This window comes from Tamandua tetradactyla, chromosome 8 (assembly GCF_023851605.1).
Source record: "Tamandua tetradactyla isolate mTamTet1 chromosome 8, mTamTet1.pri, whole genome shotgun sequence".
In the NCBI taxonomy this organism is placed as follows: Eukaryota; Metazoa; Chordata; class Mammalia; order Pilosa; family Myrmecophagidae; genus Tamandua; species Tamandua tetradactyla.
In genome coordinates this window covers 70,669,919-70,685,691 of record NC_135334.1, presented here as the reverse complement: position 1 = coordinate 70,685,691, position 15,773 = coordinate 70,669,919, and the positions used below count along the sequence as shown (strand labels likewise).

The 15,773-nt window shown below is 37.0% G+C and overlaps 1 protein-coding gene across 2 annotated transcripts in view; it reads right to left on the bottom strand.

The window, feature by feature from the left end:
- Nucleotides 1–15,773, bottom strand: part of XRRA1 (X-ray radiation resistance associated 1) — a 118,716-nt gene that overhangs the window by 64,915 nt on the left and 38,028 nt on the right. The window contains exon 8 of one of the 2 annotated variants that reach the window (XM_077113573.1): nt 14,402–14,535. The exons of the other annotated variant lie outside the window; for it this stretch is intronic. Coding sequence (XP_076969688.1) covers nt 14,402–14,535 — 134 coding nt within the window. The remainder of the gene's footprint in view (nt 1–14,401; nt 14,536–15,773) is intronic. 2 annotated transcript variants of the gene reach the window in all.

Below are 15,773 nucleotides of genomic sequence, written 5' to 3'. Positions count from 1 at the left end.
TCTGGATTGCCAGTAGCCTTTCTTCAGAGAAGGTATCATCCTGTTGATGCCTTAATTTGGACATTTTCATGGCCTTAGAACTGTCCATTGTAAGTTAATAAATCCTTGTTGTTAAAAGACAAACCATTTCTGGTATATTGCATTTCATCAGCATTAGCAAACCAAAACAGGGATGTTTGTGATGATATTGGTTTAAGTGGGATATATTGGTTTACAGCTCAGAAGACAAAGGTAAGGGAGAAACAACTCAGACTTGGGAAAGAATGAGACCTTCAAGAAACAGAATAAAGATTAAAGAAAATAGTGGGCTGAGGTAGACAACTGGGAGACTACAAATATTTAAAAGGTTGGTGGAAGAAGGGGAAATCACAAGTCAATAAGGACAGATGGGTGGGAAGCAAATAGTGACAATAATACTTGCCTAGAGCTTCATTACTATCAAAGCACAGTTAATATTCTGAAGTAAATAGGAGCACATTAGGAAATGGAAATGCAGAGTGGTGGAAAACTGTCTTAATTTATGTTATAAGGCTTTCCACGGAAAACAATTAGAAAGATTAATAAAATAAATATTTTAAAAGAGTCATCATCTTAAAATATCAAAGAGATGTGAAGATGGTAAAGACAATACAAACAGACTTATAAGGGAATACAGATGGTGGAAATATCAAACAAAGACTTTTAAATACTGTACATAATATGTTCAAGAGAGAAAAGATTAGAATGAACATCTGACAAAGAATAAGGCGAAAAAGAATAGAAACACCAGAAATGAAAAATACAATAACTGAAAGTAAGAATATATGGATGGGTTTAACAGAAGACTAAATCCAAATGAAGGTTATTTGTCTACAATGTAGTTCAGAACAAAATACCCAGAATGAAGCACAAAGAGAAAAGTATAAAAAATACACAGGAGAGGTTAACAGACAAAAGGAAATCATCAGAAATGGTAGCATATGATAATTAGAGTCTCAGAGTTAGAGAAATAAGAAAATGGGGGCAGAAGCAACATCTAAAAATCAACAGCTGAGAATCGCAAAAAGACATCAAGCCACAAATTCAATAATCCCTACAATCCCAAGCTAGATAAATAAAAGAAAATAACACCTAAACTCATAGTGGTTCAATAAAAAGACGAGAGCTAAAAATAAGAAGAATGTGTTAAAAATAGCCAGAAGGGAAAAAGAAAGTAAAGAAACAATACTTATATTGACAGATGATTTTCAACAAAAAAAAGCAAAGGCATCTAGATGATAATAAAATGATGTAATCAAGTTGCTAAAGAAAATAACTGCCAAACTAGAACTCTATACTAAGCAAAAATATTCTTTAAGAATGAAGGTTAAATAATGATATTTTAAAGCCACAAAAAAAAAGGAGGGAATTGGTCATCAAACTTGCACTAATGGAAATACTCAAGAATATCCTTCAGGCAGAGGAAAATGATCTCAGGTGGAAGAATGGTTTCAATCTTCCTGGAAAAGGTAAATATGTGGATAAATCTATATAAATAAGGGCAGTCTGAAATAATAATGACAATGATATCTTGTGATATTTAAAATTTATTTTGAATTAGAATACCTGACAACAATAACTTATAAGTCAGGAGGGAGGTGGAAGGTTTATGAGTCAAAGTATTCTACTAGTTAGAAGTAACTATATCAGTTTATTTCTAGACGTTGATAAGTCAATAATACATGTGTCATCTTTAAGAAGTAATAAAATGAACAAAATGAAAACATTAAAAAGACTCAGATAATCCAAAGGAAGGCAAGAAAGAAGAGTAAAATGAATGAAGAACAGGCAGACAAATACAATATGAAAAAAATGGTAGATTTTGAGTTCTGGTTGGCAAAGATGATAGTGTAAGATGCTCTATGATTCCATTCTCCTACAGAATCTTTGAACAACTAGAAAAAAGTGGCAAGCCCATCCTCCTCAGAGCTCTAGAAAACAGTCAAAAGGTTGCAGTAATTGGGAAAGCAGAAAAAAAAAAAAACACAACTTAAAAATGGTAGGAAACGCTTGTGGTGCCCTTGTTAGCTCCTTCCTCAGACCCTGCCTGGCACAGTATGGAGCTGGCCTGCACTCATGTTATGGGTTCCTGGCCCTGATCTGGAGGGAGCAGGGTAACCCCTATGTACGTACTGGAGTATCTCGATGTTGGTGTCAATCTATCTGGTTGGCAGCCTGAAGAACTGAACCAAGATACTTGTCTCTGGATTGCCATTCCAGAACTTGCCCTGCTTACAGAAGCAGCTTCTGGACAGCTAAAGCAGTGTAAAAAAAAGATCAAAACAATCAAATCACAGCTTTAAGATATATAACAGAACAATCCAGGAGGGTTAGGAAATCTGTTTCATAGGGCAAAGAGAGGCATTCTGATCCCTGTAAATGGGGGGATATTTTCACTGCCTTAGAACTATAAACTTGCAACTTAATAAATTCCCCTTTTTAAAAGCTATCCCATTTCTGGTATACTGCATTCTGGCAGCTTTTACAACTAAAACAGATGTTAAACATCTTTTCATGTGCTTATAGGCCATTTGTATATCTTCTTTGGAGAAATGTCTATTCAAGTACTTTGTCTATTTTTTAGTTGGGTTGTTATGAAATCTGTTTCATAGGGAGAAGGGGGGCATTCTGATCCCTGTAAATGGGGGGATTCCTAAGGCCACAAGTACATACTCAGGACAAGACTTATGCTCAGAAAAGACTAAAAAGAACCTGCACTTTCACCTCTGGCTGGCTTTTTTGGAAGGAGGACTAACTTTGAAAGAGTGCACAAGTCAATACAGAGTCAATTTGTAAAAACTGTGAAAGGTGTTTTTAAAATTTATTTGTTTTTGTCATTTCCCAGTACTCAGGAAAATCAGTCACATCACTAATTAGATGCAAACTTAAGGTATAAAGCACTCAGGGACTAAATGGAATTAAATTGAGAGTTCAGAAATAACCCTTATTCCTTGGTCAATTGATTTTGACAAGGATGCCAAGTTCACTCAATGGGGAAAGAACAGTATCTTTAGCAAAAGGTGCTGGGAAAACCGAATATTCATATAAAAAAGAATAAAGATGGATCCTTAAAATATACATATGGAAAAATTAATGCAAAATGAAATAAAGACCTAAATAGAAGAACAAAAACTATAAAACTCCTAGAAGAAAATATAGAGAAGCATCTTCAGAACCTTGTATTAGGCAATGGTTCTTTAGATTTTACACCAAAAGCACAAGCAACAATAGAAAAAAATAGATAAATAAGACTTCATCAAAATTGAAAACTTTTGTGCATCAAAGGGCTTTATTAAGAAGGTAAAAAAACAAACTATAGAATGGGAGAAAATATATGGAAGCCAATATATCTGATAAGAGTTTAATATCCCAGAATATATGAAGAACTCAACAATAACAAAAACAACCCAACTAAAAAATGGACAAAGTACTTGAATAGACATTTCTCCAAAGAAGATATACAAATGGTCTATGAGCACATGAAAAGAAGTTTAACATCTGTTTTAGTTGTAAAAGCTGCCAGAATGCAATATACCAGAAATGGGATAGCTTTTAAAAAGGGGAATTTATTAAGTTGCAAGTTTATAGTTCTAAGGCAGTGAAAACGTCCAAACTAAGGTATCCAGGTAAAGATACCTTGATTCAAGAAAGGTGGATGGGTTCAGAACACCTCAACTGGAAAGTCATGTGGCGACATCTGTTAGTTTTCTCTTCTCATTTCAGAAGGCTTCACTGGGAGTGTTTTCCTTCTGCACCTCCAAAGATCTTTGGCTTTGTGGGCTCTGTCAGTTCTTTCCAGAATGGTTCCACCTTAAAGGGCTCCAGTAAGCAACTCCACCTTGAACACATCTAAGCAAAAGTTACCACCCGCAGTGGATGGACGGGTCACATCTACATGGAAATAATAAAAAAGATCCCACCCAGCATGACTGAATAAGGATTAAAGAGCATGTATTTCTGGAATACGTGACAGTTTCAAACTGGCACAATATCACTGACCATTAGAGAAATGGAAATTAAAAACACAATGAAATACCATCTCACACCTGCTAGAATGACTTAACTATTTAAAAAATAGTTAAAAATGAAAAGTACTAAGTGCTGGAGAAATAGGAACACTCATACATTGCTGGTGGGAATGTAAAATGGGACAGTCACTATGGAAAACAGTTTGTCAGTTTCTCAGAAAGTTAAGTATAGAATAACCAAATGACCCAACAATCTCACTTCAAAGTATATTCCCCAAAGAATTGAAAGCAAGGAATTAACAAACATTTGAACACCCTTGTTCATAGTGGCATTATTCACAATAGCCATAAGGCAAAAGCAACCCACGTGTCCAGGAACAGATGTATGTATAAACAAATGTGATATATATATACAATTGACTATTTTACAGCTGTAAAAAAGAATGACTTTTGATACATGCTACAACAGATGAACCTGAAAACATCGGGTTGAGTGAAATAAGTCAGATACAAAAGGACAAACATTGTATGATCTCACTTATATGAAATAATTGGAATATCCAGGAGCCAGGAGGGAGGATGGGGAATGGAGAGTTAATGCTTCATTGGTACAAAGTTTATGTTTGGGGTTATGGAAATGTTTTGATAATGGATGGTGATGATGGTAGCACAATTAATGATGGTAGTACATTAATTGTGAATGTGCTTAGTACCACTAAATTGTATATTTGAAAATAGTTAAAATAGGAAATTTTAGATTATACATATGTCATAAGAGTAAAAACTTTAAAACTTACAGAACTGTACAATGCAAATAGTGAAAAAAAGATGGTAGATTTAAACTCAAATATAGTAATAATCACACTGAATACAAATAGTTTTACTCTAATTAAAACACAAAGATTATCAAGGTTACAAAAACAAAACCCAAGTATGTTTTTATAAAAGACACATCTAAAACATAAGTTTAGAAAAATGTTGAATGTGAAAAATGAAAAATGACATTCCCTGAAAACACCAACCAAAAGAAAGGTGATACAACTATATTAATATTAGATAAAGAAGTTTTGAGCTAAAACTTAGAAAAAGGTGGACAAAAAGTTTCAATCAATAGAGAAATATAACAATTCTAAATCTGTAATATACCTAATTAAACTAGCCTCAAATTATATAAAATAAAAGTTGTCAGAACTGCAAGGAAAAACAGAATAACTTTCCAAAACCGTGGGATATTTTACTGTATCTTACTTAGTAATGGACAGAAAACGAAGACAAAAAATTCTGCAAACATTAGAAGAAATGAGTAACAATTAAAAAACCAAAAACACCTTACTGATATATAGAGAACACTGGTTCTAACAACCATGGAACACATGGAACTTAAAAAAAAAATTGACCATATGGTGAGCCATAAAGCAAGCTTCAACAAATTTCAAAGGACTAAAGTCATCTAGAGTATATTCTCTGATCAGAGTGCAATTCAGCACTGTGGTCTATCACTTAAAGTGGGGTGATTTTGAAGGTCAGATGAAAGAATGTAAATTTAGCCCATATGTCTCACAATGGATTCAGTGAAGTCATGGACATACCTTGCAGTTACCTTCTCAGTTCCTGAACGTATAATCGGAATAGATGAATAATTATACTAAGTAATTAGCGAAATACTCACACTGGTTTACTGACCAAAAAAGTCAGGGCTAATATAGTAGGAAGGACCAAACTGAAATCTATGGAACTTTGTTTCTGGAAAAGTAAACCGAAAATAAGACCACGTTAATTGCAGAATTACTACCATGGTGGTTTGGAGATATGTATCCCAGAAAAATATGTCCCTAAACTTAATCTATTCCTCTGGGTGTAAACTCTTGTAAATAGGGACTTTTGATGAAGTTACTTCAGATAAGGCATGGCCCAGAATGGGTCTTAATCCTATTACTGAAGTCCTTACAGGGATGGTCACAGAGAGAGAGAAAAAGCCACAGAGGAGGCGGCCAGAAGTAGAACATTATTGGAACCCAGAAGAGTAGGGAAGCCAGAAGAGGTTGCCATGTGCACTGCCATGTGACAGAAAAGTGAAGGATCACATGATCACATGTAACCAGCCCCAGAACTCTAGTCTTCTGGGAGAAAGCATCCCTTTGATGATACCTTGATTTGGAACTGTAAGCCTCAAAACTGTGAGCCCCAAAACTCCCACTGTTTAAGCTAACTCACTGCATGGTGTTTGCTTTAGAAACCAAGAAACTAAAACAATTACCACCACCAAAGGCCAGAAACATGGAAGGATAGTAATTCCAATGGTATCATCATTTTACTTTATTATTTGGCTAGTGCAGAAGGCAGATGAATCTGGAAGAGTGATTACAGATTACTTTGAGATTGATCAAGTGGTGACTCCAATTTCAGCAGTTATTTCAGATATGGAATCTTTCTACTGCAGCAGATCAACATAGACTCTGGCACTGGGGATACAGCTAAGGACCTGTCAAATGTTTTTTTTCTCATTTTTCAATTAACAAGAACCCTCAAACAATCTGCTTCCACCTGACAGGGACAAAAGTACACCTTCATCCTCTTCCCTCAGAGCTACAACAAGTCTCTGACCCTATCATATTCTATTACATAGAGATCTTAATTATTTTGATATTTCAATGAATATCATGCTGATTGGACCTGGTGAGCAGGAAGGTGAAAACAAACTGGATGCCTTTGTAAGATATATGTGTGCCAGAGGATGGAGGTAAACTCCATGAAAAATTCAGGGGACTGCCAATTTGATTAATTTTCTTGGTGCCCAGGTATGTGGAGTATGTTAGGACATACACTTCAATGTGAAAGACATAATCCTATGCCTTGCACCATCTGTAGTAAGAAAAGGCACAAAGCTTAGAACTGTGTCTCATTCCTTTTGGAAGAGGGTGTAAGTGTCTTCATTGTAAGAGGAAAAGTTCCTTCATGTTAATAAATGTTTCTTCGTGTGGTTGCTATTATTGTAAGAAAATTAAATGTGGACAGGAGAAGAGAAGCTGTTGAGTTTTCAAGGGATGAATGGTGCCAGTCATCTGTCCATTTGCTCTTCATTCCTTCCCTCTGGGCTCTGCTATGCATTGCAGGAGCCAACCCCAAACCACATTTCCCAAACTGTCTTTCCAGCTGGCTTTCAGTTATATACTGTCAATGGAAGGGGGGGTGAGAAATTGGAATGCCAGAGCTAGAGGAGAAGGAATGCTCTTGGAACTTTTTGTTTCTGATAGCATTTCTGGCAGCAGGAGCCACAGATGTGGTAGCAACAGTAGCAGCCACAATGAAGCAAAGGCAGTATTGACAGTGGCAGTGGTGTTGACAGAAGTTCCAGCACATCTTCAGCAGATTTAGAATTACAGCAACTACCTTGATAAAAGCCCAGCAGGTCCAGGCTCGAGGGCTCTAGTTCAGCAGTGTTAGCAAAGAACGCTCTTGGAATCTTTTGCTTCTGATACCATTTCTGGCAGCAGGAGCCACGCTGATGGTGCGGCAGTAACAGCAGCAGCAACAGTGAAGCAAAGGCAGTATTGACAGTGGCAGTGGTGTTGGCAGAAGTTCCAGCACATCTTCAGCAGATCTAGAATTACAGCAACTACCTTGCTGAAAGCTCAGGAGCAGGTCCAGGTTCGTGGGCTCCAGTTCAGCAGTGTTAGCAAATTCTGATCTCTGTATATTAGTCTTTCTTCCTTTTTGCTCTTCCATAATCCTCTTATCCATTTTGCTCTTACAGACCTTCCAGCATCTATGTAAGCAATACTCTCTATTTATTATTGGAAATATTTTAGGTAGAATAAAGGTACTGTAGCTACGATTTTTTAAAGGAGTCCTTGTCTTTTAAAGATACTTCTGGAATATTTACAGATGTAATTATGAAATGCCAGAGATTTTTCTTAAAAACAATCTAGGAAAAGGAAAGTCCAGGACCAGATGGCTTCACATATGAATTCTACCAAACATTCTGGAAAGAATCAGTACCAATCCTGCTCAAACTCTTCAAAGAAATTGAAGAGGAGGGAAGGCTACCTAACTCATTCTATGAAGCCAACATCACCCTCACACTGAAACCAGAAAAAGATACCACAAGAAAAGAAAATCACAGGCCAATCTCTCTCATGAATATAGATGCAAAAACTCCTCAGCAAAATTCTTGCAAATTGAATCCAGGAGCACATTAAAAGATTTAAACACCATGATCAAATAGGACTCATCCCAGGTATGCAAGGATGGTTCAACATAAGAAAATCAATTAATACAACACACCATATCAACAAATCAAAGCAGAAAAACAACATGATCATCTCGATTGATGCAGAAAAGGCACATGACAAAATTCAACTTCCTTTTTTGTTGAAAACACTTCAAAGGATAGGAATAGAAGGGAACTTCCTCAACATGATAAAGGGAATATATGAAAAACCCACAGCTAACATCATCTTCATTGGGGAAAAACTGAAAACTTTACCCCTAAGATCAGTGTTCTAGTTTGCTAGCTGCTGGAATGCAATATACCAGAAACAGAATGGCTTTTAAAAAAGGGAATTTAATCAGATGCTAGTTTACAGTTCCAAGGCCAAGAAAATGTTCCAATTAAAACAAGTCTATAGAAATGTCCAATCTAAGGCATCCAGGGAAAGATACCTTGGTTCAAGAAGGCCGATGAAGTTCAGGGTTTCTCTCTCAAGTGAGAAGGCACATGGCAAACACTGTCAGAGTTTCTCTCTCACCTGGAAAGGCACATGGTGAACACAGTCAGGGTTCCTCTCTCATCTGGAAGGGCACATGGCAAACATAGTATCATCTGCTATCTTCTTCTCCTGGCTTCCTGTTTCATGAAGCTCCCCGGGAAACATTTTCCTTCTTCATCTCCAAAGGTTGCTGGCTGGTGGACTCTGCTTCTTGTGGCTGTGTTGTTCTGCTCTGCTCTCTGAATCTCTTTCATTCTCCTAAATGTTTTCTCTTTTATAGGATTCCAGAAACTTATCAAGACCCACCCAAATGGGTGGAGACATGTGGTCACCTAATCCAGCTTAACAACCACTCTTGATTAAATCACATCTCCAGGGAGATGATCTGATTACAGTTTCAAACATACAGTATTGAATAGGGATTAGTCTACCTTTATGAAATGGGATTTGATTAAAATGTGGCTTTTCTAGGGAACATACATCCTTTCAAACCAGCACAATCAGGAATAAGACAAGGATGTCCATTATCACCACTGTTATTCAACATTGTGTTGGAAGTTCTAGCCAGAGCAATTAGACAAGAAAAAGAAATACAAGGCATCAAAACTGGAAAGAAAGAAGTAAAACTCTCACTGTTTGCAGATGAAATGATACTATATGTTGAAAACTCAAAAAAAATCCACAGTAAAACTATTAGAGGTAATAAATGAGCACAGCAAAGTGGCAGGTTACAAGATCAACACTAAAAAATCTGTAGTGTTTCTATACACTAGCAATGAACAATCTGAGGGGGAAATCAAGAAAAAAAATTTCATTTACAATTGCAACCAAAAGAATAAAATATTTAGGAATAAATTTAACTAAGGATACAAAAGACCTATACAAAGAAAACTACAAGAAATTGCTAAAAGAAATCACAGAAGACCTAAATAAATGGTCGGGCATACCATGTTCATAGACAGGAAGAATAAATATACTTAAGAAGTCAATTCTACCTAAATTGATTTATAGAGTCAGTGCAATACCAAGAAAAATCTTAAAAACTTATTTTTCAGAAATAGAAAAACCAATAACCAAATTTATCTGGGAGGGGAGGGTGCCCCAAATAGCTAAAAATATCCTGAGAAAGAAAAATGAAGTTGGAGGTTTCACACTACCTGACTTCAAGGCATATTATGAAGCCACAGTGATCAAAACAGCATGGTACTGGCATAAAGATAGATATACTGACCAATGGAATCGAATAGAGTGTTCAGATATAGACCCTCTCATTTATGGACAATTGATCTTTGATAAGACAGTCAAGCCAACTCACCTGGGAAAGAACAGTCTCTTCAATAAATGGTGCCTACAGAACTGGATATCCACATGCAAAAGAATGAAAGAAGATCCATATCACACACCCTATACAAAAATTAACTCAAAATGGATCAAAGACCTAACCATTAGCTTTAAGGCCATAAAACCTTTAGAAGAAAATATTGGGAACTATCTTATAAATCTTATAATAGGCGGCAGTTTCCTAGATCTTACACCCAAAGCACAAGCATTGAGGAAAGAAATAGATAAATGAGAACTCCTCAAAATTAAACAATTTTGTGCATCAAACAACTTTGTCAAGGAAGTAAAAAGACAGCCTACACAATGGGAGACAGTGTTTGGAAACGATATATCAGATAAAGGTCTAGTATTCAGAACATATAAAGAGATTGTTAAACTCAACAACAAAAAGACAAACAACCCAATTACAAAATGGGCAAAAGACGTGAATAGACAGTTCTCAGAAGAGGAAATACAAATGACCAAAAGGCACATGAAAAGATGCTCAACTTCCCTGGCAATTACAGAAATGCAAATCAAAACTGCAAAGAGATATCATCTCACACCCACCAGAATGGCCATTATCAATAAAACAGAAAACAATAAGTATTGGAGAGGATGTAGAGAAAGAGGCACACTTATCCACTGTTGGTAGGAATAGAAAATGGTACAACTGCTGTGGAAGGCAGTTCCGCGGTTCCTCAGGAAGCTAAGTATAGAAGTGCCACAGTAATACCATTGCTAGGTATCTACTCAGAGGACATGAGGGCAAGGACACAAACGGACATTTGCACACCAATATTTATAGCAGCATTGTTTACAATTGCTAAGAGATAGAAACAGCCCAAATGTCCATCAACAGATGAGTGGCTAAACAAGCTGTGGTATGTACATACAATGGAATATTATGCAGCTGTATGACAGAATAAAGTTATGAAGCATGTAACAACATGGATGGACTTTGAGGACATTATGCTGAGTGAGATTAGCCAGAAACAAAAGGACAAATACTGTATGGTCTCACTGATATGAACTAACATTAGTGAGTGAACTTCGAAAATTTCAGTTAAGAACAGAGACCAACAGGAGATAAAAGTAGGGTGGATAGTGGATAATTGGAGCTGAAGGGATACAGATTGTGCAACAGGACTGATTGTAAAAATTCAGAAATGGATAGCACAATATTACCTAACTGTAATACAATAATGCTAGTACATTGAATGAAGCTGAATGTGAGAATGATAGAGGGAGGACAAATGAAATCAGAAGAAAAGATAGATGATAAAGACTGAGATGGTATAATCTAGGGTTGCCTAGAGTGTACAATGATAGTGACTAAATGTATAAATTAAAAAATGTTTTTGCATGAGGAAGAACATAGAAATGTCAACATTGTAGGGTGTTGAAAATATATTTTAATTCATATTATAAAACTCTAATTTATGCGTGGTATTTAAGCAAAAAATGTTTATTTGGTAAAAAATTATATTTTGACTACTGCATCTCCTAATATAACTTATATGGACAGGTTAATTGAACACCATAAGTACATAGAACCTTGAGTAGGGCGTGAGATTTTGTAGGTTTGTCTAGAGTGATGCCCCAATAAATCCTAGAGTGATTTGAACAGTGAATAAAAAAGTATTTGCAAAGTCCCCTTGGGGGAATGGTGAGAAAGAGGGAAAATTCAAGTTCCTCATAGGGAGAAGGCCTGATATTCTCACAAGCAGTGAGGACAACAAAATCAATAGGCTGAGCCCTCAATCTTGGGGTTTGTTCTTATGAAACATATCCCCGCAAATGACAGGCTAAGCCTACTTAAAATTAGGTCAAGAGTCACCCCCAGAGAACCTCTTTTGTTGCTCAGCCAACAAGGCAAGCAAACTCACTGCTCTTCCAATCTCTATGTGGAACATGACTCCCAGGGGTGTAAACCTCCCTGGCAGCATGGGACAGAGATCCTAAAACGAGCTGGGATTCAGCATCAAGGGATTGAGAAAACCTTCTCAACTGAAAGAGGGAAGAGAGAAATGAAACAAGATAAAGTGTCAGTGGCTGAGAGTTTCAAATAGAGTCGAGAGGTTATCCTGGAGGTTATTCTTACGCATTATATAGATAACCCCTTTTTAGTTTAAGGTGTATTAGAGAGACTCGAGGGAAGTGCCTGAAACTGTAGAGCTGTGTTCCAGTAGTTATGTTTCTTGCAGATGATTGTATAATGATATAGCTTTCCAAAGTGACTGGGTGATTGTGAAAACCTTGTTCTGATGCTCCTTTTATCTATGGTATAGACAGATGAGTAAAACATATGGATCAAAAATAAATAAATAATGGGGGAACAAATGTTAAAATAAGTTGGGTAGAGGGAAATACTAGTGGTCAATGAAAGAGAGGGGTAAGGGATATGGTATGTATGAGTTTTTTCTTTTTACTTCTTTTTTCTGTAATGACGTAAATGTTCTGACAAATGATCATGGTGACAAATATACAACTATGTGATGATATTTGAGCCAATGATTGTACACTAAGTATGGAATTCATACATTGAGAATGTTCGTGTTGTATGCTGATTGATTTTATTAATAAAAATAAAGTAAAATCTAGGGTGGGGTATGTAAGAGGTACAGACGATAAAAGATTGGCCATGAGCTAATAATTTTCAGGTGATAATCATGCAGTTTTGGGTACATGGGGGTTCATTTACAGTTGAGATTACTTTTATGTATATTTGAAGTTTTCCATAATATATCAAGTATTATTTCTGCCATTAAGAATAAATAAATAGCCCCCATCTATTTGTAATACCATGGATGGTTTTAGTATTTCTGGTCAGATCTTGAGTGATATGTACGTGTCGTCATGGAGCAAACCTTACTAAGAATGAAGCTGACCCTGAGGAAAACAGAGATGTGTGTGTGTGTGTGTATGCATGAGAAAGTGAGTGGCAGAGACAGAGACAGAGCTTGCGCACATATCCAAGAAATAGACAGAGATGCACACAGAGTCCTCACAACATCCTTTGCATCTTCATCCAGCTGTAAATGAATACAGCATGTTCACTGGAGGACTTTTCATATCCATGGGTCAATAAATTCCATTTTTGTTTAAGCTACTGTGAACTGGACTCTGTCACTTGCAATCAAAAGAGCCCCAACTAATGAAATCCCTAATATATGATCACTACTATTATTCTAGCCCCCTTGAGTAACTAACCAACCACCAACTTTACCATCATCACTTTCATCTCCATGACAACTGCCAACATCACAACGAACATTTCACGATGACTTGCACCAACATCAGTGCTAAGTTGGTTAACATTCATCAAATGCCTGCTTGTGCAAAGCACTGATTCTCATTTAGGTGTTACAGATCAGAGATGAGTAAGACAGGGCCCTTGCCCTCAAAGAGCTCACAATCTATCACAGCATATACATATCTGACTCTATGTATATGTTATATATATGTATATCCATCTATCAATCTATTATATATAGATACCTATCTATCTATAGCTATATCTATATCTATATATGAGAAATCAGCCACAATTTGATGCTCTAAGTACTAAACAAATCAGGAAAATATTAAATTAAGGCTATGCTTGGAGAAGAGAGTAATAGATATGGGTTTCATGTAGAGAAGGGAAAAAAGTCTTGAGCTGGGCCCTGGATTATGCTCCGAATATACATAAGAAGAAAATGTAATGATCGTTAGTGTGGTCTTTGGAGTCAGCTTGGTTCAAATCCCAGTTCTACCACTTACTGGTGTTTAACTTTGGGCAAGTTATTTGCTCTGTGTCTCAATTTCCTCATCTATAAAGTAGTGATAATCATGGGGTTGTTGTGAGGAGCAAATGAGTTAATTTATATAAAGTGCTTAGAACAGCGTCCTAGCACATTATAAAGCTGCATGTATTCTATTATTATTATTATTATTATTAGAGGAAGGACCAGTATATTCTGGCTATAAAGAATGGCCTCAAAAAAGTTGCAGAATGAGAATGTGCAAAGCTTATTTAGAGACCAGTAAGTAGACTTATTGAATTGAAGTAGAGGATGTAAAGGGAAACAGTTTGGCAAGACCAATATCCAAAATTTACCAATGACCAATGAGAGGCAGAGTAGGTGACTTGCCAGCCACCTGGGTATCTCCTAGTAGCACAGAAGAAAGTGGGACATCCCACTGAGGCCTCCCCATCCTTTAGGGCCCTGCTTCCACGGTTGTTTTTCCCGTGAGCTTCAATAGGTGGCATCCTCCTTGCTTTGAGCACTCACAGTCTGTCTTTACGGCACTTCTAAGCTGCTTTGGACTATTTCCTTAGGCACTTGTACCCAGACAAAGGATCAAGAGGGAACACACTGGACACAGGGATGTAGAACTTACTGCTCTGCGACAGCCAGATTAGGAGGAAGGGAAGTGAGCCCATTTCCTGTTAGGAGCAGGACACGGAGGTGTGGCAGAATCCCCAGATCAGTGATGGCTTCTGCAGTCAGACTGTTAAAGGAAAGGTCCAGGAACTACCATGCCAAAAGAAAAGATGGGAGGAACAGAAGCACTATGTGTGATAATAATAATCATGCATGAGGTAGAAGCTAGCTATTTTTTTTCAACCAGGAATCCTTTCCTCTGTTACCATATATCCAAATCCAAGTCCAAAAAGCCAGCTCAAAATCTGCCTCCTTATAAAACCTTCCTTAATTTCCCAGCCAGATGGAATCTCTTGTTTCCCTTACTTTGAGTACTTCATCTGGACTGCTCTTAGGGTACTTATCACAGTTGACCATATATCTGAGATAGCTGTATACATGTCTGACCTCCCCTTTGTAGCCAGCAATAGGGGTACTGTCACAGTCATGCATAGCATGTGCTTGGTGTACAGTGGTAGAACTAGGTCATAAACTCTTTGAAAATAAGTGCCATGCTTATGGTACTGCATCTTTGTAGCTCTGAAAAGGACCTAATACATAGTAGGCACACATAAAACACTAGCAGAAATGATTGGTTTCCGAGGAAAATAATATCAAATTCCTGGATTCATAAGATAGTAGATTGGGGTCAGATGGCCATCCAGGAAACAGTTTCTTTCTGTAAAGACAAAGGCAATTAGGATAAATGACATTGGACCAGTCTTTGTTCTTTCTCTCCTGAACCTTTCTAGATGCTCACTTTAGATCTCATGTCTGGTCCCTCCCTCCACTCCTACTCCTTGTGTCCCCACCCACACACTGAAGTCTAATGAGCCGGGGCAGTTTCAGTATCTTACCTAGCCGGTGAGGAGCAAGATCTTTGGTTAGTCACATCTAACATCACATAATCAGTTAGACCTAAATACACTATATCCACTTCCAGAGAAGGAATGGGTTTGGTCTGACTCCACCGTAATAATTACTGATGGTCTCTGCAGAGACCATCTGTGTTTAAGTCATGGCTAACTGTGTGATCCTGGGAAAATTACTTAACTTCAGTGTTCTTATCTATAAAGTGAAAATAACAATGGGTTTTATGAGGAATTATTTAGGTAAAGCCTTTAGCATTTACACAGTCAGTGCTTAATAAATGTTGGCCATTTTTTCATCAACATACCTTAATTCACTGACTCTCTACTGAAGGCTTACTCAGTACTAGTCCCTGACTTCTGGATTAGTTGGGAAGTTAGATACATATATATGTTTGTTAAATAGCAATGCTGCTGGGATAAATGTCTAAATATAGACTAATGGGGGCACAAAGGAAGGATTAGTCAAGTCTACCAAGG